Below are 27964 nucleotides of genomic sequence, written 5' to 3'. Positions count from 1 at the left end.
ATAGCTATGAAATAAGTCACAAAAAAAAAATGCCGCTTTTAACCCAAAAAAGAGATCATTTTTATTTACATTTGGCAAGAATCAACATTAATCTTGTGTAAAGTCTTCATTGTGCTTTTAAATTGTTTCTCATTTGTAAATACGGCAACTAAAAATACCCTAAGGGATTCTGTTTTCCAATCCGCACTTTAAAGCACTTGTTATCTACCACGTCCACTTGCAGCTTTGACATCAGGCGAGATGCTATTACAGGAATAGAGTCATGCTTAAAAGGCATTTGCAGCTCGCTGAACTGTACTATCTACAATATACAAGACTTGGCACATACTTAAATTATTGAAAATAGAGTACAGAGAGAGTTACTCTTCTTCATGGTGCATTCAGACAGATATCAGAATCTCTTCTCCCTAAAGAAAAAGAATAGCAAACATCAGGACAAAGTCGTTCAGTATTAAAATAATAGTTTAACTCAAATTTGTAATATTGAACCTAATGCTACGCCTCATGCAGCTTTTATTTAAAATTCAGCCAAAAGAATAGACTACTGGACAGAAAGGAAAGTTAGTTGCCTTCTAAATTAGAGTTCTATCTATATTTCTATTTCAAAGGCTGGCTATTCGTTAATTTAATTCACATTTGAGTCTAATTATCAGCTTATGCCTAAGCCTGGTTCTTGTCCTCAAAATTATAAGAACTCATTTTATCATAAATATTAACTGCATCAATCATGGCAAATCTTCTCACTTAAAACAAAATACTAACCCTTTTTCATAAAAGAACAACAGAGACATCAGCTGGCTGGCGTGTTCACTCCTGAGCTCAACAACTCACTAAAAAGACCTTTGCTCAGGAGAATCATGCATGCTGGTAAAACAGCCAAGTTTGCTAATTTCAATTCCTTTGCTACAGTAAAAATTTCATTCATTCATTCAAAGGTCATCAGTCCAGGAGTCAGAATCACAGGAACTAAGCTAGCTCTAACCTTGCCGTGCCATCTTTCAAATTGTACATGCGTGGGTTACTGAAGCAAAGTGGTATTTACTGTCTACAAAGGGGAAGAGGGGCAATAAGCTAGAAATAAAGAGATTAAAATATTCCAGAATCATACTTTCCATAGTTCTACGGTTTTATGAAAAAGGTAAGTGTTAGAGCATCTTATGGCCCCTTTGTGTCATTACCTCTCACCTGATTGGCTGGCTCCAGCTCTCTCCTTGTTGCGTTTTTCTTATAATAAGTCTTCCTGTTTATGACGTGGGTATGAATAGGTTGACCCACATGCCCCGCCCCCCAACCCGAAATTCTGCAATACTTTCAAAACTGGGCAGCACACCTGTGGGAGCTTGTGGGCCCCTGGCAGAGGACTTTTCAACTGGATACTGCAGAGGTGTCACGATGCCTTGATCTGGCTTCTGAAACGCTGAAATGAGATTTTTTACTTTCCGGAAATATCTTTTATGTACCCCAGGTGCTGTCTGGAAAATAAAAGACCAAAACCATTATTTATTTGCCTCTTAATGCTTAAAAAAAAAAATAAAAAGACCTATAAGATGTGAGAAGGATGCTGAGAGGTAACATTTGTGCAACTTGCTCAAATATTTGAAAACATAAGGAAGAAAGCAAAACAACATCCAGAAGAGCTTCCTTTGCTTGGCTGCATTTCCCTGCAAGAGGAGCTAATGAGCTGTCATCTCAGCTCTCCCAAGGGTAGTATTAGTCCTTACAAGCTCTTGCTCACAGTCCTGCCCTTCTTGACTGCTACCCATCATACATCCCGAACCTCTAAGGGTGTACAGGCCATTACCCACAATGAATTCAGTAACAAAATGGAATGCAGTTAAACATACAAAAAAAAAAAAAAAAAGCACAGATCCTACAGTACAGGTCATTAATAAAAAGCCCGAGCAACCAAAACAACAACTAACAACCTATCGCCTATCATCATTTCACAATATAAAATACTACAGAGAAAATTAAAAACTGACTGTTATGACACATGTAAATGCACGGCTGGCCATCACATATACTTTTCTACATCATAAGCCATACTAACTCATCCTTCATGTAAATTTTGACTTCCTTTCCCCAATTGTTCTCACTGTCAGTGCTACACCGTGACAAGGTTTCCTCTATGACATGAAAATGAAAGGCTATAGAAGGTCACCTTTACTTATATATTTGTTAGTTTTTAAAAAGATCACATTTGCAGGTGACTGCCAGGAGTGTGTTCTTTCCCTGACATCTGTACTCTCACAAAGACACTGCCTGAAATCAACACTCCCCACAAAGCTTTTGAGACAAGCTTTAGACACCATTGCCAAACTGTCATTTTACATAAAATAAAATAGTATTGCTATGAGCAACTGAACAATAACTACTCTTGGGTTTTTTTTTTTCTTTCTATGTTATTATATTTTTTAGAAAGTTGTTTTTCAGATATTCCATCTGGAAGGTTTTTGAGATGGGAACTGCTTGGGATTTAGCATTTAATGAGAAAACATGAAGCCTGGCACACAGACTTCTGTCAACTAGACCATAAGTTAGAGATAACAGACTGTCCAAAGCTATTCTCAGTCATTGCCTACTTTGAAGCAAGGACTTTTCCAGTACAAATCATGTTCTTGTTCTCTGTAAATTAGTGCCCACCTGTACACTCTCAAAGACAGAAACAGTCTCCCACCCACCTCTATCCATAGGATCAGAAGACCTTCCTAAATTTCTGTTGAGGTCTCATCTAAAATTAGCAGGGCCATTCTTGCAGAAGCCATGTTTGTGAGTAGCTCTTTTGCTCCAAGGAAGACCTCTCAAACTACAAAGGCACGCAGTGAATACAAAATACTACCTTAGGTCTTTCTTGGGGCATTTCTTGATCTTTCCAAACACTTTCCCATCTCTTGCCTTCACTATTTCCTCTCAGATTAGTAGATACATATACACTCTTTCCATTGTTTTCATTCCACAGACAAACACGTAAACTAATCATCTTATATAAAGTACATTCATAAGCAGGTGTGTGGTCACGCAGATGATCAGAAGCAACAGAATTGTCTCTGCATTCCTTTCAGACTAGGAATAGACCAAGAAGTTTCTAGTGAAGCTGAGGTCACCAGCCAGAGGAAAGGCATACATATTTTCCAAGAGTGGAACCATTTAAAAACCAAACTTCATTTAGACTAAATTTTTGTGGTTTATAAAAGCATTTTCAACAAAGGCATCATTTTTACAGGGACTAATAGTTAACACTTGATTATCTACGCTGACAGAGAAGACTAATAGCACTGGATATAATAGAAGGAATTTGAACTTGAAATGCAGTGTTTCTTTACCTAATTTATGATGCTTGGCTTAGGCCAATAAGTAATTTGCTTACTAGCTAAGGATCTCCTAGTGACCAACTATGCAGAAAGGCTCAAAGGCACAGAATTGGCAGTATGATTTTGATAATGTGCTGCTGACAACCTATACATTTATAAATGATAATCAACAATTCATCATAAATTTAGTCTCCAAGGACTATGTTAATATCCTCAGCAGTGTTCTACCTAAAGTGAAAAAAAAATTCTTATTTGTCTTGTATAATTCATAGATTCAAGGTTCAATGTAACATCTATCTAAGACTTACTTAGCTTTCAAATGGTCTATGCACAGAGGATAGAAAGTCACTGATATGACTTTTTCTTACAGTGTAGCAAACAAAATTTTTTTTTTCCTAAACAGTACCACTTACCAAATTTTGGAAAGACATTTATCACATAAAAAAATCACCACTGACAACACTATCCTGTCAGTGAATTCATTTCTTGTTCACATTTGTGTATTTCTCATTCTGGCACCTCTTAGTTATCCATGAAAATGTTTTGAATCACAGCTGGTCTGAAATTCATTCTGTGGAAATTTCTTCCAGTCAGGTAGCATAAGTTCTGAGAATATGAACTAGTTTAATATTCACCTTAACAAGAAGGCAAATGTTGTAGACAGAAAAAAATGTTATACACATTTCATAAAACAAAGATGTTTTTCCCTCTTTCACATTTGGGGAAATGTGAAATGCCTGCACTTGTGGTGCACATAATTACAATATTAAATAAAGACAAAATGTGTCTAAGAGTTCATATCCTATCCCTTCCTCCCAAGGCTTAGGCATCATTGAGGAAGAGGGCTGAAGAGTGTAAGGGCTAAAGGTGGTGTGTGGCTCCAAGGAAACAGGGTCTTCCAGATACAACAGGGCGGCTTCACGTATGAATTCATGGTGGTTATAACAGCATACACAAGACTTGTGCAAGCCTAAGCTGGGCCAAAGTTCAACATGGAGAGAGGAAGTATGCAGAGTCCCACCTTTAGCCAAGGAACTATTGGCAATTAATAGCTACCAGGAAAAGAGCCAGTTTTCTTTAAGAGAATAGCCCCTGGTAAGTAAACCGTGCTTCAGTAAAAGGCCGCACATCCAAGAATATTTGGGTATCACAAACTGCATTGACAGACTTAGGAATAAACTGGAGTATACAAAGGTGGGTGAATAGAAAGGGAAGGGTAGATCTGGGAGGAGTTAGAGGACAAAGGTAAAATATGATCAAAACATATTGTACAAAATTCTCAAAGAACTAATTTTTTAAGTAAAAAAAAAATCAAAGGCTCTCCATTAAAATTTTCTATTGCTCATCTGAAGGCTGTTTCTTGAGGGGGGAAAAGATTAAATATAGACAACCCATGAACAAATTCATATGTATCAGCTATACATAACTATTCTTCATGATAAGTCAAATTGCTTATTTATTTAAAGTGATAGATTTGTTTAAGAAGTATAGTTTTCATTAGAATTGGTACTGATTTTCCCTTGGATAGTATCCTGACACAAAATAACAACATGGCCACAAAGGGATATAGTATTTCATGAAGGAACATAATCAAAAGATATTATAAACTTGTCTTATGAAGTGCATTAACTGTACAGCGAATATATGGCAATAAAAAGGAAAAGTATTTAGTAATATTATTCAATGGTATAACAATTGTCTAAAATGCATGAGACCCTGCGTTTCATCCTTCATCTATTTTTTACAAACCTGAAAGTTAAAAATAAAACTTAAAAATAATATTAACCAATTAATAAGATAATAGTGTAGTTGAATATATTCTAATTTGTTTTGGTAATTCAAATGCTTGTAATTTATACTTTGCTTTTTACTGACAAATTTGTAAGACATTCTTAAAACTTTTGTCTAGACTTTATTATTCTTTAAATGCACAGATTTATTTAGTTACTAATAGAAATTGATATTGACATCTATGCTTTCAAAAGATCATTGTGAAGCATTTCCACTATCAGGATAAACTAGTATAAGGTCAGAAACCAACTAAAGCCTAGAGTTTGAAAACCACAGCTGTAGAAGCATGAATTGATTCATAAAATGGGTTGCTCTATACCACCCTGCTCTCTAGAAATAGTTCAATAATTTCTTGGACTGACACAGTGGTGTACAAATATTTCAAAGCCATAAGAAACCTTCATTCTGAATAAATGTTATTCAAAGTCCTAGTTCATAAGGAAAACTAAAGGGTTCTTACCCAGTGAAGCCAATATTGGTACCCAGAAGTACACCCACTCACCTCCTCCTCTTCTTCTTAAACCCCTTTCCTAGGGAGTTCCAAGATGGAGGAGAGCTTGATTCTATAAAACATCCTTTTAAACCACTACAATAGCAGATAGGAATTCATTGTGTATATATATTTGAAATTCTCAAAGAAGATTTTTATTAAATAAAAACTACAATTTTCCCTCTTCTCTATTCCAATTATCCAGAGGCTCTTTTATGGCTCTTTTGAAAACCTTGCCTATGCACTCAGAGCAGCAGCAATCGCCTGGATGTTTGAAAATGCCTCTGTTCAAATTCTTGTGCCTGGTAAGTTTACACCAGATGACACACAATCATACTGCTGAGAAGTTTTCAGTAGTTCACATTTTTGGATGTTCACTGTATGTCAGACTCTCCAGCTAAGAGCTTTAGTTGTATTGCCTTATAACTCCTTGAAATGAGTCCTCTTAATAAATGTTTGTAGACCCATTTTACAAATTGCTTCCATCAAAAGTGACTATAAGGAAGAAATACACATGAAGTCTGGATGCATTTGACATGGCCCAGGATTTCACGCTGTAGTATAATTCCCTGTTAGAGCTCCAAAAGGGTGCTAGTGACTAGTAGGAAATAGAAATCCTAGTTTGCTTTATCCAAAACAGACCCAATCTGTGCATCAGTATCATTTAGTATATGGTTTCCTTTTTTTTTTTTTTTTTTTTTTTTAGTTTTTTAGGTTTGTATTATTATTATTATTAAGTTACACATGGTCCTTCAAGTTTTTTCATTTTCCCAAAATGATCATACCTCACACAATGGTGGCTAAATAAGTCTGGAACCATACTTTTCTAAAGGCTTCTAAATGAACCATCAATGACTATAGAATTGAGCATTAGTGATTTAAATATTTTGGTAGTGTATGGTATGACTGCTCTTTTTTAAACCAACCTAGATTTCAAGCACTTTTCTTATACCCAGAGAAGTAAAGACAAATAAAAGAGCTGTACCTCAGCACTCCAAGAACCTGTTTCTGTCTGGGACACTCGATATGTATAGATGTAACCTTGATACCTGTGAAAGAGTACATGTCCATTACTAATAGTTTTCAAAAGAACAATGAATGCTCTAAACTCGATCTTACTTTTATCTAAAAAGATTACACAAAAAAAGTTACATACACTGGATAGACATGGACAGCTTCCTGGCAGTCGCAGGAAACAAAGCCATCGGGTTTAATTTGCTTGCATATTATTTCAGCCCAATTACAGTTTCCAGTGATATTTTTTCTTTAACGTAAGGTAGATTAATATACCTAAGTATTTGTCTAGTAGAAAGACTAGACAAAAAAAAGCTATAGACCTGCATCACTGACAAAAAAATCATAAATTATAAAACACCTTTAACAAACTAGACTCTTACTGTTTTTTTAAGTATACAGCATCTTAAGCTAAATGCAGTTGACTGAAATAAGACCCGATTAAATTAACAGTAATACTGATAGTATAAATTATTAAAGTAAGTATATCATGCTATGAAATATAATTATTCTTATATTACTATTATAATAAATAGTAATATACTATTACTCTACCATGGTATAACATTGCAGTATAGTAGTAATGGTAATTGAATTTTAACAAGGAGTACTGTAGCATTGAATGCTATCCAGCCTTCGAAATAATTAAATTCTGCTAGTTACAACAATATAAATAAAACTGGAGGATAGGATGTCAAATATTTCTGGCATAGAAAAAAAAAGTATCTAACATGAAGATGTTAAAGTGTTGACCTCAAAGAAATACAGAATAGGGTGGTAGTTACTATGGGGCTAGAAAGATGGCTGAAAGGTTAAAAACACTTATTACTCTAGCAGACAACCTACCTTCAATTCCCAACACTTACACAGTAGTTCACAACCATCTGTGACTCCAGTTCCAGGGAACCTAATGGTCCTTTTTTAACCACCATGAACACCAAATAAGTGCATGGTGCACATACATACATGCAGGGAACACACTCACACTTAAAATGTGTGAAAATGTGTAATAGAAGAGGGATCTGCATTCAGGTGTGGTAATGTGTGCCCTTAATCCCGAACCTGGATCTGAACCTAGGTGGAAGCTATGTAGGTCAGTCCACCAGTAATCCTGTGCTAGGTCACCAGGATTAGCCCTCCTGCCTTGCCCAGGCAAGGGCACTGGCAGCTTTCCTGCTCTCATGCCCTCAGAGTTGGCTCACCCATGCCCCACTACCAGGTCCAGCTCTACTGTGCTGCCTGTGCTGGCAACGTGTGGGGCCAGTTCTTCCAAGTGCTGCACCTGTGGTTGTGTTTGTTTGGTTTTGTACCACCCATTATTATTATCTATCATCTGACTGTGCATAAGCAAATCAGACATTTTTGTTCCTACTTCACTGTGCTGGTTAGTTTCTTGTCAACTTAATACAAGCTAGTCATTTGAGAAGAGGAAACCTCAATTATGAAAATGACTCTATCACACTGGCCTGTAGGCAGATCTGTGTGGGCATTTTCTTGGTTAACGATTGATGTGGAAGAGCCCAGCTCTCTGCTGGTGTCCCATCCCCTGTATGGATTATATTTGAAAAGCAAGCTGAGCAAGCCATGGGGAACAAGCCAGTGAGCAGCATTCCTTTATGGTTTCTGCTTTACTTCCTGCCTCTCTCTGCCTTGAACTCTTGTTCTGACTTCCCTCAATAATGAACTTGAAGCTGGAAAATGAAATAATCCTTTCCTCCCCCAAGTTGCTTTAAGTTACTGTGTTTATCACAACAGAAAGCAAAGCAGAATACTTAGTGCCCACTGCTCGGCAACTCCCTACCCTACACCTCTGCTACTTTCTCCAGCCACACTACTCTCTCAATCTCCATGGGAACGATTTTCTTAAACTCCACATATGAGTGAAAACATGTGGTACATGACTTTCCGTGTCTGCCTTATTTCACTTAGCATAATGACTTCTAGTTATGTCTACATTTTTGCAAATGACAGGATTTCATTCTCTCTACGGTTGAACAGACTTCCATTCTGTTTATGTCTCCCTTTTCTGTGCTCGCTCCTCAATTGATGGATCCTCTTGCTATTTCCATTTCTTGGCTTTTGTAAGTACTGTTGCAATGAATCTGAGAGTTCAAATATCTCTCCAACATACTGGTTTCATTTTCTTTGGGTGCATACTCAGGAGTGGATAACTGAATAATGTGGTAGTTCTGGTCTGTTTGAGGATCTTCTATGTTGTTCTTCATATTGAACATGGAATATTCCATATTTCCAAATGATTGCCCTATTTACATTTTTGTAAATAATGTGTAATGTTTCCCCTTTCCCAATCCTCATTTGTACTTGTTATCTTTACTTTCTTTGATAGTAGCTTTTATTACTTATTTGTTGTTTACTCATTTATTTTTAGTGGAGTGATGGAATAATCTAGTCACTTTGAGTTTCATTTCCCTGGTGATCAATGTACTGAAAATTTTTTTCATTGCTTTCCTTTTGATAAAGATTTATTTTATTTTTATTTTATGTGTTTGATCTCTGTGCCTGCATTTATGTCTGTGAATTATGTGTGTGCAGTGCCCATGGAGGCCAAAAGAGGGCATTGGCTCCCCTGAAACTGAAGCTACAAACAGTTGTGAGTCATTGTGTGGGTTCTGGGAAGCAAGATCAGCTCCTCTGGAAGTACAGCCAGGGGTCTTAATCACTGAGCCATCTCTCCAACCTCTCGTAATTTTCTTAATAAATACTTCCCTAACAAAAATATAAAGTGACCTTTATGCTGAATTTTCAAACAAATTTTGAATTTGAATATAAATAAATTATCATGATCCCATTTAATATATTTTCTGTTGTTCTTAGGCACGGAATTTGATCAATAGGTATCCTTGGTTAGGAAATATATTAAAGTCTGTTTAAATCGCTGTGTTTAAACTTAAAAGAGTAGATGATACTAAAATCTTACAAAGAGAAGGCTATGCTTAGTTCATTGCTTACATTGGCATTAAGTCCCTTTAGAATTAAAAAGCCTTTAAATATTTGAATTAAATTGTTATGCCTTTAGTCAATACCCATCAGCACTAATTACCTAACGAACTACAAAAGACATTTAAAACACTCTAATCGGGTTCATTTGACTTGGGAAATTGAACAAAAGGCCAATTTAAATGTTCGTGTGATCACAAAGCAAATGTTTTATTTTTGTAACATAGATTTACCAAAAAGTATTCGAATCATGTGTAAAATAACATGTTATATGTTTATATGTAATATGCTGAATAAACTATTTTACTGGTGAGATCTTATTTTTAAGTCATTGACGTCTGTCTACCTTAAAGCACACTTATTTTAGTAAGTACTCAACAAGGAACAAGACAAGAGCTTTGATTTCTGTTTTTCACCATGGGAACTTGAAACATGTTTCAAGGGAATTTCTGAAAACTATCCAGAAAAATGGAGATGGAAGTGGGGCCCTTAGTTCTAGTTTTCCCTTTGGGAAGCAATTAATGTGAATAATTCACAGTAACTTTAAGGTTGATGATACAGGAAAAAAAAAAAAAAAACAGTGTTTAAAATCTCAACAATAGAGCTTGGGAGATAACTCAGTTGCTAAAGTGTTTGCATACAGGCAGGAAGCCCTGAGTTTAATCCCCTGAACCCATTCTAAACATGACACTATGCACTCCTAGTTCCAACACTGAAGTGGCAGAAGCAGGCAGATCCCTGGGGTTCACTGGCCAGCCAGAAAAATGAGAGTACCCATTTCAAAAAGTTACAATGGACAACTCCTGAGGACTAGCACCTGAAGTTCTCTGGCTTCCATACACACATGTACACATACCTATAAGCACTTATATACATATATACACATATACATGTGTACATGCAAAAACACACAAAATAAAATCTCAATAATTTAAGCAAAATGGTAAGCAAGCTCTCTTCCAGATTCTAAAGAAATGAGCCCCTAAAATACACAATGGGTATGCTTCTTTACCATCATTCAGCTTCATTTAGTCAAAATAAATGAGTATGTTTTGAAAATTGTCTCCTAACGAATCTGATCTTATCTTACTTTCGGTTAAACAGCAGGAACCTGAGTACCACTTCAAAAGCTCTTACCTTCTTCAGTCTCCAAACAAGCTGATGTCAATGGCACATACATTTTCTCATGATTAAGGTATCTGATATTAACAATTTCCCCACCCCAAGGCCTTGAATTCTGAATGAACAAACCTTTCTCTCAAATAAACCAGAAGTGTGTGACTTCTGTTTTCAGTCACATAACTTACTAATCAACCATCCTCCATAGTCAATATTCATAATAATATGTCATGGATGGGAGAGATCTAAAGCAGAACAATTCAGATTGCATCCCTAAGATCATGGCATTTGTGAGGCACCTGATATGGATGCTGAGAACCAAACTCAGATCCTCTGGAAGAGCATCAACTACTTTTAACCATATTATATGCTTTTTAAAACCACATATATGCTCTGTCTGTAGGAAATCACTGTTATAGGAAAAAGGAATAAGTGTTAATAAAAGCCATAAAACCATACATATCTTGACCAAATAACCTTACTTATTATCATACACTCCAAGGAAATAAGTCAAAACAAAATAATAAGTTTTTAATAGTAAAGTAAAATTAACCTAACTACTCCGAACAAGTAAACATTACTCAGAATAAGAGAATAGTTTTTAGATATTCTCTCAAAAATGTGTGTGATTAAAGTAGAAATAAAAATTACATCAAGCCGGGCGTGGTGGCTCACGCCTTAATCCCAGCACTCGGGAGGCAGAGACAGGCGGATTTCGGAGTTCGAGGCCAGCCTGGTCTACAAAGTGAGTTCCAGGATAGCCAGGACATCACAGAGAAACCCTGTCTCGAACAAAACAAAACAAAAAACAAAACAAAACAAAAAAATACATCAAAATAAGATAATCATTCACAGGCAGGGAACTAGTCAGCAGAGTTAGAAGCATACCTGCTGAATGGGAAAAAGCATTTGCAACCCATCAACTTGATAAGCCTTAGGATCCAAAATATCAAAAATTTGGGGAAAAAAACTCAGTAAGAAAACAAATTGTCTGAAAATGGGCAAAGGACCTGAACAGATTTTTCACAAAAGAATACATACAAAATGGGCAAAAAAAAAAAAAAAGAGTATGAAAAAAATTCAGCATAGTTCATCATTGGAGAAATGCAAATTGAAACCACACCTGTTCAAGTGACTCTCACCAAAAATATGAAAGTTGAGTATTGTAAGGGTGTGGAGAAAGAGAACACATGTACACTACGAGTGGGAATGCAAATTAGTAAAGTGATTATGGAAAACAGGAAGGTGGTTCCTCACGAAATAAAAAAAAAAATTAAAATGGTATGACTCAGCAATAGAATGACTGGACGTGTATCCAAATGAGGTCATTATGTTGAAGAGTCTGTGCTCCCCTGTTTAGTGTAACACTATTTACAATAGAAAAGATAAGAAATCAACATTAGTGTACAAGACTGGATGAATGATGGATGAAGAACGTGTGATCTAGACATGTTACACGTCACATGAGGGATCTTGATTTTAAGACAAACAAACAAAGACACAGAAATGAACTAACTGAGAAAAAAGACCAGAAGAAGGGAAGACAAAATGGTTTATGGGGCAAATACGTTCAAAATGTATTCTACATGTAAGAAAATAGTATAATAAACCCATTTTGTACAATATGTGCTAATTATTAATGATTTAAAACAAAACCTGAAATATACATGTAATTGAATACCATTCAAACTTAACGAAAATGTTATCTATTTTCGACAATAGGGATGAACCTAAAGGACAGATATTATGTTAAATGAAATAATACAGGCACAGAAAGACAAATAGTACAAGATCACAGTTACGAATAGAATCTAAAAATACTGAATTGACAGAAGCTGTGAATGCTGTGCCTTTGTTAATCACAAATTTTTTAAAAATGTAATTCATTTTTTAAAATTGCTACATGCTTCTGACTTCCTCTGTGAATATAGACAAATCAAGAAATGGATCAATTTTCACTCCCTTCTCCCACTGAGATGCTTTTTGAAATTGATCATAAGCGCAGTATTTAGAATTTTAAAACAGGGTAGTGTTTAAATTGTTGCTGTTAATTTATTTTCGTAAGTAACACATACAAAAAGTGTGTCTTATTCATTGCTGGTTCTAAAATTTGACTTTCTTTCATCAAAAGCTCTCCCCTATGCTTTTCAAAGGTGAAGTTCAGACTGGCAATGGGCAGGTACAAAGCCACTCAGTTTGTTTCTTAATTTCTCAGTGGGTCAGTATGGTAGGTGGGACTTTGCTTCAAACCAACAAACCCACACAAACTTTCTGGATGCCCATTAAAGGACTTCTCAAAGGAAAAGCTCTAAGTACATCTGACTTCCATATTCTCAGTGCAAATAAGGCAAGCTAATTCCTCTCGTCTCCTTTACACAGTATATTTAAACAAAATATTTACAAATATATACAACATTTGGAAGACAGGATTATGAACCGGATTTTGAGGGACTTCTTGTGCTTTGTTAGAACTCATTCTACAGGTGGGACTGACTTCACACTCATGGAGGTACTCAGACCTCACCTACTAAGTGCTGAGATTGCAAGCAGGAGTCACTTGTACCTGCTGTAACTAAATTTTGTGCAAATATATTACATCCATAGTAACTGCCACATGCATACAAAGTCTTCATTATTACAACTGTATTCTCCTTCAAGAGGTTTCTAATTTTCTGTTGTCCAAGCTTTATTCTTTTGCAGTGGATATGACTTTCCAGTACAATCTAAAGTCGTTCAATATACAGACTAATGTAAAGCTACATTCTTTCCACCACCACTTAGTTAATCAATGGCAAAAGAAAATTTGAGGAACCTAGCCAAGGTAAAATTTACTAGATAAGAGGCTGAGTTACAAGGGCTGGAGAAATGGCTCAGAGGTTAAGACCACTTCCAGAGGTCCTAAATTCAATTCCCAGCAACGACATGGTGGCTCACAACCATCTGTAATGGGATCCGATGTCCTCTTCTGGCATAAATATAAAAATCATCTTGTCAGTTTTTACTTTAAAAAGAAGAAAAGAAGCAGAGTGATGCATTTCTTAGATTAGTGGAAGCAAATGAACATCCTGGTCTTAGTGGCAATTTTAGAAGTATGATTCTCCACAAAAATGATGAGTCTGTAAACACAGATCTAGAACGTTCTGCTGGAGACAGGGTAGGAGAGGTAGCTGAACAGAAAGCAGCTGAGGAGAGCCCCAGATGTGTGGGATGGGGGGGGGGGTGTCTCACAGGTCAACAGGGACTTCCTGGGGGGCGTGGCTCACAGACTTCCTCTACATTTAAACTAAATGGCAACTTCAGACTAACCTTGCGACTTCAATTTTACACTGTTGACCAGAGTCAGATTTTAGCATATTGTGTCTGTGAATTGCCCATTTTGTGGTTGATGTGTAACAAATTTAATACCATCATGGCCTTTGTGCTCATTGTACCATTAATAAATTCCACCGACAAAATCCAAACTAATTTTAGTGACCAAGGTTATTAGGAAGATGTGGCAATAAACTTACCAGGTACAATTTAAAAACCGGAAATCCGGGCAAGCAAGATGTCTCGATGCGTACTACAATGGGTACTCAATGGGACACTACAATGTCTGAGACCCAAATGGAATATGGAAAGGACCAACATACATATACTCACACACAAACATACCACACACACATAAATGCATAAATACATAGGTAACTAAATGAGGAATCTAAATGATGAGAACTGTAGTGTAATTTGTCGTTAAATTTTATGATCTTAAATTCATTGCTGTTTCCTGCTATTACAACTGATAATCTGGAATTTTATTGTACTACATATCCTCTACTTCTTGAATTCGGTTGTGTGGTGGGCACTTTATTTCCAGTTCAAAGAACTTCATATCTACTACAGAATATTTGCTCATTTGTTTCTATTGATACTCTATTCACAATAGCTGGGAAATAGGAAGAGCCTAGATGCCCTTCACCTGATGAATGGATAGCAAAGGTGATATGTTTACCAATGGAATGATATTCAGCTATGAACAAAAATGAAATTATGAAATTTGCAGGTAAACAGATGGAACTGGATACAAATATCATGTATGCTCTCCAATTTGTTGTTGTTAGCTTTGAGTCTTGAGATATGTGTGAACGCCCATAGAGGTCAGGGATCATGGGTGGTCGCTTTCAGGGACAGAGAGATGGCATGCAAAAGTATGCAAGACTTAAAAAAGAGTGAAAAGGGAATGCTAGAACAGGAAGGATTAAATTGGGGTGGTGGTGGGAAGGCAGAGCAGAAGACAGAATAAGGGGAAAGATAAATAACAGTAAATAACAGTAAAACCCTCTCAAAAAGGTAAACCTGCTAATGTAGATGTTTACTAAAATTAATAAATGTGCACATCTATATAAATTATTAAAGTGGAGTTACTCTACAACAGGGCAGCCACTAAATATCACACGCTAGCAAATAAAGTTCCTAGTACCAGGAGTGGAACATGACTTTTTGAATTTTTGGCCAATGAGGTCCCATAGACCACCATTACAGGTCATTGCCAGTGTTCTTGATTACCCTCCAGAACTTGACAGGAAGACCCTATTGCTGAAGACACCACACACTTGAAGCATAGCATACAACAAAATCAAGCTGGTATAGACCTGGAAGCTTCATCTACATAGGCTAACCCATAGTGCTGGAAGATAGGCTAATCCATAGTGCTGGAAGATAGGCTAATCCATAGTGCTGGAAGGCGCTATGCACACTGTCGGTGGAGAAATGTAATCATCAATTTCATTCCTCAAAAAAGGCCAGAAAGAGAACTCTCTTATCCAAAGACATATAGGACAATGGCATCATTCTGTGTCTTCGAGGCTAAAGAATTACAAATGCATTTCCTCTTCCACATCTTAAATCAGAGAAGCATAAAGTCAGAGAGATGTTAATTGTGGACATACGGTATTTTTCAAGCTTATTTTTAAAATATTTTTAATTCGTTTTTCTCTTGTGAGCCAATCCAGGGAAGTGGCTATTTATCTTAGAGTGAAAAGTGAAAACTTGTAAGGGTATAATATGTACCTCAATAAAAGAAACATGATATACCCAGAAGAAAAGAAGAGAATAAAATCTTACACTGTCTCTTTAAAAAGAGTTAATTATCTAAAGATGGTAGCTTTTCCTTAATTTATTATTGATGTTAATTTAATCTAATTTAACAGAATTATTTTAGACTTTGTCACAAAGAACCAGTAGACAAGGGTACCTAATAACTTTTAAGTACGTTTGAAAAGTATGGCACACTAATTCAATTAATGCAAGTACAAATAGATCAATTGAACCAAATAGTCAAAAACCAAAAACCATATTATGACTATTCAGTTCTTTTAGTTTTTGGTAAAGTAGCCCAACAAATAAAAAGTGGAAATTCTATTTAGTAAACTATGTTGGACAGTTGAAAACCACATAGAAACAAATCAAATTAGATCTTTTATGCACATAGAAGTTAAATTCAAATGGAATTAAAGAGTAGAATATAAATTAATAAAACCATATATTTAAAACAAAAGAGTCAAGTTTTAAGTATCTAGGGAGGAGAAAAGATTTTCTAAGCTGAGAAGCAAAGGAAAAAAATCAAGCATGAATAAGCTGTGTGATTCATTTTAATACTAAAAGTATTAAATAACAAACACCAAACTGATAAAGGATATCTACAACACATTAAGATGTGTCCGTGTATCTGTGTGTGTGTGTGTGTGTGTGTGTGTGTGTGTGTGTGTGTGGTGTGTAAAGCAATAAGATCCAAATCATCAAGTAATAAAAGTATGCAAATAACCACATAGAAAACATTTAGTGCCACTAACAAAAGCTAAAATATGAAAAATAGAGTGTAAATATAATAAAATAAAAATTAGATATCAAATTTCAAAGGGAACTATTTTTAACAAGAATACTCATTGGTAAGGGAAAGTACACATATAAACTAGAGTACTCCTTTGGGCAAAGATATATGGTGATCATTTATATGTAGAATTTATAATTTAAAGTATTACTTGATTCAGTTGTCAAAATAAGAGGCTGATGTATATGTATGAAGTCATACAAGAACAGAATTAGTCAACAAACAGTAAAATAAGAGAAAAATATGGTCTAGAAAAATATGGTTCATTTACAACTTAGCTGAACTAACATACAGCTCTTATAAGATAATACTTTGAATTTATTTGTAAAAATATTGCATGAGTCAGCTTTTTTCATACTAAGTGGAAATTGCAGCAAAATGTAATGAAAGATGTACATGTTCAAAAATATTCATTTTATTGTGTAAAAGAAACATTGTTTAAAACTTAATAGTAGTTGTCTTTAAGTCATAATATTATAGATAATTTTTCCTTAAATTCCATTGTTTTCAAACTCTATATCCCAAATGAGTATAAAAGACTATTTTGATGGGCTCTTTTAATTCTAATTTTATTTAGAGCAAACAACTGGAAGAAAGGCTTCTTGTTTTAAATGAAGAGTAGCAGTCCTAGAAATGGAAGACTTTTACAATGTTTGAAACATTCTATTTTCAAAAAGCTAACAGGAAAAAGGTCCCGTGTGACTGAGATTTAATCTGGGAAAGAGGCACATATGGTTTGAAAATACAATTTTAAGCATAGTTTGAACCATACAATAAAAATAGAGTAAATTGAAGTTTACAAAAACCTTCGTGGTTAATGAGAATAAACAAAACATAAAATAAGGTGGTACTGATTAAACAGACACTATTGTGGGGTTTTTTCATGCATATATGATTTTTCTTTCTACTCTACATCCTACAAATCAGTATTTTGAGTAAGGAATGTAGATTATGTTCCAAATAACATGTTGCAAGTACCATGTAGTGCCAGTAAGAGAGAATAAAATGTTTGTGTGTAGCAAAAGAGGCACTCGGCTCAAAACAAAACAAAACAAAACCCTGATGTACTTATCAAAGGCAAGGAAAGCATTCCTTCCACAGTTGTCTGGCCATAACCTTGAAAACAACAGGCCATCATTTTAAAGACTGGAGGAGAATTCTCCACTTCTCTATTTTCATAGGGAGAGGTTTTCAAAGAGAAGTTAATCAACAGTAACAACAACAAAAAACAAACAAGCATCTTACATTTATACAGCATCCCCAGTGAGTGAAAACCAGAAGGCTGAGAATTTCCTTACATGGTTCTGGCCTACATGCCAAAATGCTAAGGTTTCTTGCCTTCAAGATTTCACTTACAGCCATCTTTTATAACAGAGGAAACAACAGGTTTCTATTTTACACGGATGTAAGGTGAAGCCCCAGAGAATTTGAGTGACTTCCTAGAGCCCCCACTCTGGCTTCTTGGCAGCCAGATGCCCTTTATAGTGAAGAGCATATGCCTGAACAGTTAGTCTAATTCCAAACTGTTTGCTGAGTGCCTATTATGTACTAGGATATAGTCCTGGTAGAGGCAATGTTTGCTCCTTTGTGAAGGTAGTTTAGTGGTAGAGCCCATATATAAGTAAACAAACTTATATTAGCATGTTTAAAGTTCCTTGAATAAAAGAAATGGGATAGCAACCCAAAGAGGGCACTTATATTTGTGGGAATGATCAAGAGATGCAATGTTGAACAGAAACTGGGCAATCCTGAGTAGGGAGCAGGCTTAGTTACCTTCCGGGGTGACCAGGTGGGAAGAAAAGTTCAAGTCTGAGCTGTACTCTCTCCAGCCCTCTCTCTCCTATATAGGCTTCATGTGAACCTTTTGGTTAAGGAGCATGCTCCCTCTATTATCAGTGTGCCCAAAGCAGCCCGTTTCACTCACCATCCTTCATCTTTTGACAAGTTAAAAATAACTAAGGATTGTCATTGGCCTTGCTAGCCCTTCTTAGGTTCCACTTGGGAACATAAAGGTCCAAGCCCAAGATTGGATGTCTAGCTTAATAAAAAAGCATTTTTCAGGCACATATAAAGTTCTGGATCCTGTCCCCAACACTGAAAAGTTATTTTTCCATAAAGCCTTTATGATAAATGTTTTTAGCATGATCTGAAAACTGACAAAAATAAGGCTTTGACATTTTTTTTTAAAAAATCAATATACAATGACAATCCTCTCACACCAGGCTCAATTTAATCTTTATTTTCTGGCCCAGAGAGTACTTCAAATTTTTGCAGTGTATCATCATGTACAGAACTCACTACCAAGCATTTTTGTTTTGCTTTTATGTATACTCTACTGTGCTAGAGTGAGGTTTTATTGGGATATATGTATATGCATACAGTATATATATATATATATATATCCTGCTTACAGTAGTGCTTGAACTGGGTCCTTCTGTAGACTGCCTCAAGGAGTACTGGAATAATTTGTCCAAAAAGAGACTAATAATAAACCAGACTTCCATTTGCTGAGCGTCAAGCCCAGTGTTCATTTGTCTCTTTTTTTAGTACATGGAGGTATTTAATCTTCATAGACCCTTAGAATATGAATCCCATTTAAAATCAATGGCTAAGAGATTGGTGTTGTGAGATAACAAGCTTTCGAGTCTGACTATGGTAGGATTTGCTCAGAGAGGTTGTACAGAGCCAAGATGCAGCTGCACCTGGTTCAAAATGGAGTAAGAGGCTGAGACCAGTCTAGGCAAAGCTCAAAGTGGGATCATTACAATGATGTTTTCTCCCTCTCTCTGCTCTTTAAAACTATTCTCACTCCTATCGTTTACGGGACACAGCACGTTTTAAAACTCATTATGCCTCTTATAAAGCAAGGCAATTCAGCAGCACCAGAAAGGTGCCCCTACTCTTTCATACACATCCTCTTCAGCACTGTACTGCTTTAGTGTTGTTGGCTACTGTTTTTTTTTTGTTGTTTTTTTTTTTGTTTTTTTTTTTTTTTTTTTGGTTTTTCGAGACAGGGTTTCTCTGTGTAACCTACTGTTTTTTAATAGGATCTTATACTATGTAGCCCTAGTTAGCATGGAACCGGCCCATGTAAAACCAGGCTAGTCACCTGAAACTCACACACATCTGTCTGCCTCTGCCTTCCCTGGGCTGCATTCTGAAAGCAATGGATTCCATTTCCTGGCTAACCACTTCTTCAAGCATTTGCTAGATGCTTTTCTTTTAGGGTACATTTTTAGGGTACATCTTTCAGGCACATTTGTAGAGAATGATAGAGAAAGACCTTCCTTTGCCTTACTTCATGGCCCATAATACAAATAGTCCAACTTCCCGGGGCTCCACCATCATGGTGTCTACTTGGAATCAGAGCCAAAGTCCAGAGTATGGGTCTTTCTCAAAGTAAAGGTAAGTTCTAGGCCATGTTTTCCCATTCTGAAGGGTATTCGGTGAAGCTGCCACAAACGCACTGGTGAAATGCAGTCGATAAAATCCGCAGTGAGGACGTACGTACAAGTACTGCCCACCACATCCCTGGGCTGAGCCCTGGGACCATACGTCAGAGCTGGAAGAGTACTCAGTTCCTGTTGCCTGTATTCCCTAGGTACCTCTGCCAAAAGCTGTCAACCCCTGCCACTCCTCCCAGCCCTCCCCTGAAAGGGCAGGCTACCCATGCTAACAGCCTGCCACTACCACGAGATATACTCACAAAACACACAGGCAGTACACGCCAGGGACACTCTCGCTGTCTCGCAGCAGATAGCTTCCATCCAGCCCGGTAGCGAGTAAGAGCTTCTCCCCTGTCTCCCTGCTGATTTTGCCGTGGTACACAGTCACTGCATCCATGCCTAGCAAACTCTTTGATGGGCCCAGAAAGAACGATGGTAAAAAGGAAACTTTGCTGCTGCTGTTGCTACTGCAGTGGCTTACTGGGCAGTATTTTAAAAAAAGAGAGAGAGAGAGAGATTGAGAGAGAGAGAGAGAGAGAGAGAGAGAGAGAGAGAGAGAGAGAGAGAGAGAGAAACACCCTAACAACAGGATGTTGTCTACCTGCCTTAAAACCTCTTCTCACACTTCAATTCAGGCCAGCTCAGCAGTTTAACAGCTTCAAACTTGTCATGGGTTTGATCATCTATTCTCCAACACGGGGGTTGTGGCGGGGGAGGGGGCACGCTGAAAAGGTGAACACTTGCAGTATTTGAGCTGTGCCAGCAACGCAAACAGAGCTTGCACAAAGATGAGAAACTTGCTAGTGCCTTTGTTCTTGTGTAGTTCCTGCAAACTTGGAAGCCATTGACAAGGACTTGTCTTAACGAGTGTACAAAAGAATTGGTGATAGAAGCGAATGGGACGTGTTCATCATGAGGGGCAAAAGCAGACTGACAAAATAAAAGCATAAAAGCAGTCAAGCTACAAAAGCACAGCAGAACATGGCTGCGAGGCTTCCACAGCATCACCAAGGGCTACTGAACTACAGACTTTGGGACTAGATGGTCCTGAAACAGCTTTCTTTTCTTCAATGCTGATGATGGAATGCGGGGCCTCGCAGATGAGGTCTTCTATCCCGAAGCCATATGCCAAATCCTTGAATACACTTAGGCCAAAACAAGTATTTTTACCTTAATGTTTTGTCCAAAATCCAAAACTATAAAAAAAAATTGTCATCATATTAAAAAGAATTGTAGATGGATCTAGCTAAGGAGCTTAAGAAGACTAAATTCTTTTGTTGGTACTTCTTTGTTTTTTATTATTATTAAAATCACAATATAATCACAGCATTTCTCCCTTCCCTTTTCACCCTTGAAACCCTCCCACGAACCCCTCCCTGCTCTCCATCAACATTGCTATTGTCTGCAAATATGTATATACGTGTAATTCCTAAACACATCCAGTTGTGCCTGTATGGTGCTATTTGTATGTATGTTTTCAGGGACAGCCATTTGGTAGTGGACGACCAATTAGTGTGCGTGCTCTTCCCATGGGTGACCACTTCTTCTACTTCCGGTTTTACTCAGCTGTCTGTAGTTCTTCCTGTAGAGCTGCTGGTTTGTGGGCTTTTTCTGTCCAGTTTGGTCTGTCCATTGGTGTCCTGTGTGAACTTCTATATACCCTTTGGCGTATGGGGCTAGGCCAGAATCATTGTGGATATAAAATCCATTTTACATCATCGCACAGGTGTTGATAAATGTGTTGTGACTTCTATTCTCATACATAAATGCCTACCTATATCAATGTTAAAAACATCAGAGTTTAGCCTAACCAGGACTCTATTTAGAAATCAATTATAATGATGGCATTTTAAATATGAAGAGAAAGAAAGGGGGACTCCTCTTTTATTAAGGCATATGGACAGTAGCCCACCTAGAGTGTAACTGCTAGAACATTCAATGTTCCATAGGTTCAAAACAAAACCTAACCTCATTTTTTTTTTGTCTCTGAACAACCCTGAACAAATCATCTACAAACACAGGCACAGAGAAACCTGGATCTGACGAAGCAAGCATCCCATGCATTCTTTTCTTTCTGTTTCATTCTGCATTGCTAAAATAGCACACTTGTCAAAGCAGCCAGGTACAGTGGGCTTCAGCACAACGAAAATCACATCACAAGAGAACAGTTAAATTATAAGGTAATAGTACAACTCTCACATCCAGTACCTTATTGTCATCTCACAAGCAAACTGACAGGTGAGCCAGCCCACCAGTGCAGTGTTGATGAAAAATACTGACAGCCTTGCTCGGCTGCTATGCAGGCACTAAGCTTGACTTTGGCAAATTCAAACTTCACACAGAGCTTGAAGTGTAGAGAATAGAGGAACTGAAATAGCTTTCTTCCTTCCCTGTCCCTGTACCCACAGTACAGGAAGACAACAATCGCATAACAGAGAAGGGGAGATAACAGTGACACCAACAGACAAAGAGCTAAGGAATGGGCCCCATTTATGAGAGGAAGAATCTACTTGTATGTTGCCTGTCTCTGCCACTTGACCTTAAGGTGCATATCAACAGGGTCTTATATATGTTGTTTGCCACTGTATCCTCAGAGACTGGCACAGAGTGGATGGGTTTAGTGAATGAATAAATGCCTGAAATTAAAACTATCAAGAAAACAATATGAAATTATCTCTCCCCCTTGTCTGTCTGTCTCTTTCTCTGCCTCTCAATGTCTATCTGTCTGTCTCTCTGTCGGTCTCTGACTGTCTCTGTCTATCTCTGTCTCACTCTCTCTCTGACACACACACACACACACACACAAACACACACACACAGAGAGTGCTTTTCCATGCCTTTGGCTCCTCTTAGAAACAGCAATGGGAATTGGAAGGTATTATGAGGTCCAAATTGTACTCCACCTTTTACCACTAAATGGTTTCCTCTCTCTGAGCCTTATTTTCTCCATCTGTCAAATGGAATTGAGCCAGGTGAACCCTGAGTAGTCATTTTCAGCTTCAACATTCTGTGCTATAAGTAAGTGAATGAATGAATGAATGAATGAATGAATGAATGAATGAATGAAGCAAGCAAGCTTCTTTGGAGAAAAACACAGGGGTAGCTCATTTTTGAGGAAGAAGCAAGATCCTGAAGTCTCAACAGGAGGAGGCATTTGTTCTCATTGTTTTTAAAATAGTCTCAGAAATAAAAACTATCATAGAGGAAGAGAGCCTTATATTTTAAAGAAAACTTTCTGAATATAGATGCCATTCAAGTCCAACACCAAAACATTGAAAGCTAGAAAACCTGTCAGGCAAGGTTGAAAGTGTCTTCTTGTCTAAACTTGTCACCTCCTGAGATCTCTGAACAGTGACAGGATTTTGCACGTGGATGCCCTGTCTGAGGTGCTAATTGTCTGTATTCCAAATGCCCTAGGCTATTCTGGAGCCCAAGTAGATTAAAAGAACGATGCCAAGGGTGGTCAGTTTTGTATAGTACATAGGACATTTCAGAATCTTGTTCTCTAACCTTTCAAAACTACCTTTGTTCTTCTACCAGCTTCTCTAAAATGTGTGAATTCTCCTGTGACCATGTTATGATGTGGTGAGTTTACACATACTCTTGGCACTTAGATTTACTTCCTTTACAAAAGTAAGAAAAAATAGTCTTAGAGAGAGAGAGAGAGAGAGAGAGAGAGAGAACCTCTTTTCAATAACACCTGAGTTTATTTATAAAGCTATATTTTTTCCTAAATGCCCTCTTCAAAGAGAGAAAGCAGACACAGGGTTGCTGTGGGTATTTGTTTAAACCTGTTAAATATATGTATTATTCTTCCAGCTGCTAATAAACTTCTATTGTATGTCAGATCCAATAGTTGGAACTTAAGTTAGAAAGAAGAAAACCATAGTTCATACCTGTTCTCAAGTAGCTCATAGTAGGATGCAAACAGACAATTAGATTCTGGTTCTTGTGTTGAATGCTTAGAGCCCACCTGGTGGCATTATTTTGGGATGGGGTAGAAATGTTAAGACGTGGGCCCTATCTGGTGGAAGTAACTCACTGAGCATATGCTTCTGAAAGGGGCAGCTAATTCCAAGTCCCAGATTCTCCCCCACTCTCCCTCCCAGTCTTCCCTTTCCTCCCCACCTCTCCATCTTCCTCACCATCCCACTCCCCCCTCCCAGCCACCACTGGAAAATCAGTGCTCCTCCTCCTGCCTTCTTTGCCATGATGTTGCAGTCCTCTGGAAACATAAGACAAATTATTCCTGATATAAATTTCTTACGGCAAGGACTGTGTCACAACACTACAAAAGTAACTAATACAAGCTACGATAGAGGAGAGGGTGGAATTCTCGCAGCACAGCAATACTACATTTTACGCTATTTTTATTCTGAACATATAAAACGTACTTGATGTGACAATGTCTTTTATCTTTATGTCTGCTGTGTATAGTTACTTACTCTAGTTTGCCTGATTTTTCACCTCCATCTTAAATTCAAAGAAACTTAGTTCTAGCTGAAATGGCATGATTTTTGAGCTTCACTTTATTTGATAGTATGCCTAGGAAAGACCTTGCTTGGATGGTTTGTTGTTCAGGTTCTCAGACCCAAAATATGGATTATCATTTATCCATCCATCCATCCATCCAAAAATAACAGAACTCTGAGAATAATCTATTCCTAAAGTGATCTAGCCAGGTTTAATGGCACATGCCTGTAGTCCAGCAAATTTGGGAGAATTTATTGAGCCCAGAAATGTAGATCTAGCCTCAGAAACCATAGAAAACTTATTTCTTAAAAACTGGAAATAAATATTCTAGGTGTCTTCTATACAAGTCAGAACTTGCTACACAGACAAAGTCTTATTGCTCAATTCTTCTTTTCTAGATGAAACGAAGGCAAGTCGTAGGGACGTTTATCTTAGTTTTCTCAGTGAGTATAAACAAGATAGCATATTCTACTTCTCTAGAACCTAACAGATGCTCAAGAGCTTTTTGCTCTGAGCTTGTGAAACCCTGGGAGACATGGATGATGCCATATTCCTCCTAGAGCACACATATCCAAACACAGTACCTGACATCTGCTCAACATTATTCTTTCCTTCCCTATAGAGAGAGAACCTCCTACAGAGTGCAGTTTCCAATTTGATTCCAAGGCTGTAACATTTTTGTCATTGATTTCTTTTACACAATCATTTACCAATGTTTATCAAGTGGTCTGCCTCATCCTTGTTGGCAGAAACAACTCTTTACACACCTCTCCTTAGCTACTCATAAATAAGTCTTCCTGTGTCCTTTTGGCTTCATTATCCCAGTTACTTTCAGACAGTAACTGAGTCATCTTTCTGCACCCTTTATTTCCAGATGAGGTATCTTTAAAAAAATGAGACTCTAAATAAATTCCCATCTGAAAAGCTGTTCTCTCTCTCTCTCTCTCTCTCTCTCTCTCTCTCTCTCTCTCTCTCTCTCTCTCTCTCTCTCTCCCTCTCTCTCCCTTCCTCCCCTCCCTCTCTCTCCCTTCCTCCCCCCCCCCCTCTCTCTCTCTCTCTCTCTCTCTCTCTCTCCCTCTCTCTCCCTCCCCTCCCTCTCTCTCCCTTCCTCCCCTCCCTCTCTCTCCCTCTCTCTCTCTCTCTCCCTTTCTCTCCCTCCCTCTCTCTCCCTCCCTCTCTCTCTCCCTCCCTCCCCTCCCTCTCTCTCCCTTTCTCTCTCCCTTTCTCTCTCACTCTCTCTCTCTCACTCTCTCTCTCTCCCTCCCTCCCTCTCTCTCCCTCCCTCCCCTCCCTCTCTCTCCCTTCCTCCCCTCCCTCTCTCTCCCTTTCTCTCTCTCTCTCTCTCTCTCTCTCTCTCTCTCTCTCTCTCTCTCTCTCTCTGAAAATATAACATTTTCACCATCAGAGCTCAAACTGGATTAAAGTGCAAAGTAATGTTATGTTATTTTGTCTATATATTTTTGCCTGAACATTTTTTAAAATCCTCTGATATTTTAGAACATGAATTATCGACTCCAGCCAGGGAAGCTGATCAGTGCTTTTCTCAGCCATCATCAGAGAAGCTTCCTCCAGCAACAGATTGGAACAAATATAGAGACATTACTCAGAGAGTAAAGGTCTTGCAACCCTCATCCCTAAATTCAATTCTACAAATCCTTCCCCTCAAAGCTCAGATAATCTTCCTGGAAGAGCAAGAAGAAAGAGTGTAAGAGCCACAGGGGATGGAGGACACGAAGAGAACAAGGCCCTCTGAACCAAAAGGACACACACACAAATGCACAGAGACTGAAGCACCAAGCACAGGGCCTTCACTGGTATGTACCAGGTTCTCTGCACTAATATTATGGCTTCCAGTTTGGTGTTTTTGTTGGGTTCCTGAACTTGTAAATGAGTGGATCTCATACCTTCTCTTGGGTTCTTTTCCTTCTGTTGGTTTATATTGTCCAATTTCAATGTGATAGTTTTTAATTTTATCTTATATTTTAGTTTATTATATCTTACCAACAAACAAACAAAAACAAATGAATGTATACCTTGTCACTAGGGTAAAGGTTAACAACAAAACTGTCACTTACAAGTGCTGAGAAGGGACAATCAGTTTTCTCCAATAGAGTAACACTGGGTATATTAACCACTCCAGGGCAGGCCTCATGTTCAGGTGTTGTTGACTAACAAATAACAGACTCCACAGTTTTTTGTGTGTACTTTTATTTAGTTACAGTTTGGTGGGGTGTTTGTGTGTTTGTTGTTTATTTCTTTGTTTTGGGGGTAATGTTGTGTTTTGTTTTCTATATTTTGGGTATTTTGCTATTGTAGTGCATTTTTTGACTAGTTTTTTTTTTTAAAGATCTTAAAGTCAAGTGGGTAGGATACAGAAAATGATCTGGATGAAAGTCTTACTTAGGGTTTTACTGCTGTGAACAGACACCATGACCAAGGCAACTCTTATGAGGACAACATTTAATTGGGGCTGGCTTACAGGTTCAGAGGTTCAGTCCATTATTGCCAAGGCAGGAAGCATGGCAGCATATAGGCAGGTATGGTGCAGGAGGAACTGAGAGTTCTACATCTTCATCTGAAAGCAGACGGGTGAAGACAGACTTCGAGAAAGCTAGGAAAAGGGTTTCAAAGCCCACCCTCACAGTGACATACTTTTTCCAACAAGACCATACTTATTCCAACAAGGCCATACCCCCTAACAGTGCCAAGTATTCAAATCACCACAGCAAACTTTAGAGGATGAGAAGAATATGATCAAAATATATTTAAATTTAAAATTGTTTTAAATAATAGAAATAAATCTAATGATATAGGAATTTTCAGAATGGAAATCTGATGAAACAAAAACTAAAAGTTATTTTTAAAAACATGAATTATCACTTTGATATCACAGATATCAAAAGTTGGCAAAAGAATGAAATAGACTATATACATTTTTTAGGTACAAATCAAATATTGTAGCCCTGTAAACAAAACAGCTAATGGCAGATTTGTCAATGGCAAATAGTAGTAGTTACATATGCAACATTTACATTCTTTTTCTCTTTCTTCTCAGATATTTCTTGGAAAAATCCTGGCATCTTTTATCAGCAAAGAGTTCAATAGCTTGAGTATTCTATAATAGCTTGAAAATGTAGTTCAGTAGGTAAAAATGTTTACCTCGAGTGTGAGGAATAGAATTCTGATCTCCAAAAGCCACATAAAAGACCAATGGGTCTAGTGACCACCTATTATCCATGTGGCAATTGAAACAGGGAATCTCCAAGCAAGGTGGCTAGCTAAACTAGTAGAATCTGCAAACTTCTAGTTCAGTGAAAGACCCTGTCTACGAAGAACAATCAAAGAAAACACCTAGTGTCAAACTCCTGTACACACACATACATGCACACATACTAATCTAAACATGTATACCTGCACACACACAAACATGTATATATGCATGTACACATACTTCCTGCATACAATAAACATAAAAGGAAAAAAAATCAGGTGA

The 27964-nt window shown here is 37.4% G+C and overlaps 1 protein-coding gene across 1 annotated transcript; it reads right to left on the bottom strand.

Annotated features, from left to right (window-relative positions):
- Nucleotides 1-64: 64 nt before the first annotated feature.
- Sh2d1a (SH2 domain containing 1A) lies at nt 65-20395 on the bottom strand. The gene is made up of 4 exons (XM_085838190.1): nt 20259-20395; nt 6578-6641; nt 1331-1472; nt 65-407 (listed from the first exon to the last, which is right to left on the bottom strand). The coding sequence occupies exons 1-4, from the start codon at nt 20393-20395 to the stop codon at nt 370-372; spliced, it is 381 nt and encodes a 126-aa protein (XP_085694316.1). The 3' UTR covers nt 65-369.
- Between the last annotated feature and the right edge of the window lie 7569 nt (nt 20396-27964).

Source organism: Mus caroli, unplaced genomic scaffold, assembly GCF_978045245.1.
Source record: "Mus caroli unplaced genomic scaffold, Mus_caroli_1 scaffold_5, whole genome shotgun sequence".
Lineage (NCBI taxonomy): Eukaryota > Metazoa > Chordata > Mammalia > Rodentia > Muridae > Mus > Mus caroli.
The sequence above is the reverse complement of the archived record's forward strand: the minus strand, read 5'-3'. Positions and strand labels throughout refer to the sequence as shown.

Excerpts from the sequence above, each read along its gene's own strand:
- Sh2d1a (XM_085838190.1), bottom strand. The coding sequence starts at position 20,395 with ATGGATGCAGTGACTGTGTACCACGGCAAAATCAGCAGGGAGACAGGG. Across the intron at positions 6,642-20,258 it reads GTGTACTGCCTGTGTGTTTT|GTATCAAGGTTACATCTATA; the intron begins GTGAGTATATCT and ends ACTCTTTCACAG. Across the intron at positions 408-1,330 it reads GGGCCCACAAGCTCCCACAG|GGAGAAGAGATTCTGATATC; the intron begins GTGTGCTGCCCA and ends CTTTTTCTTTAG.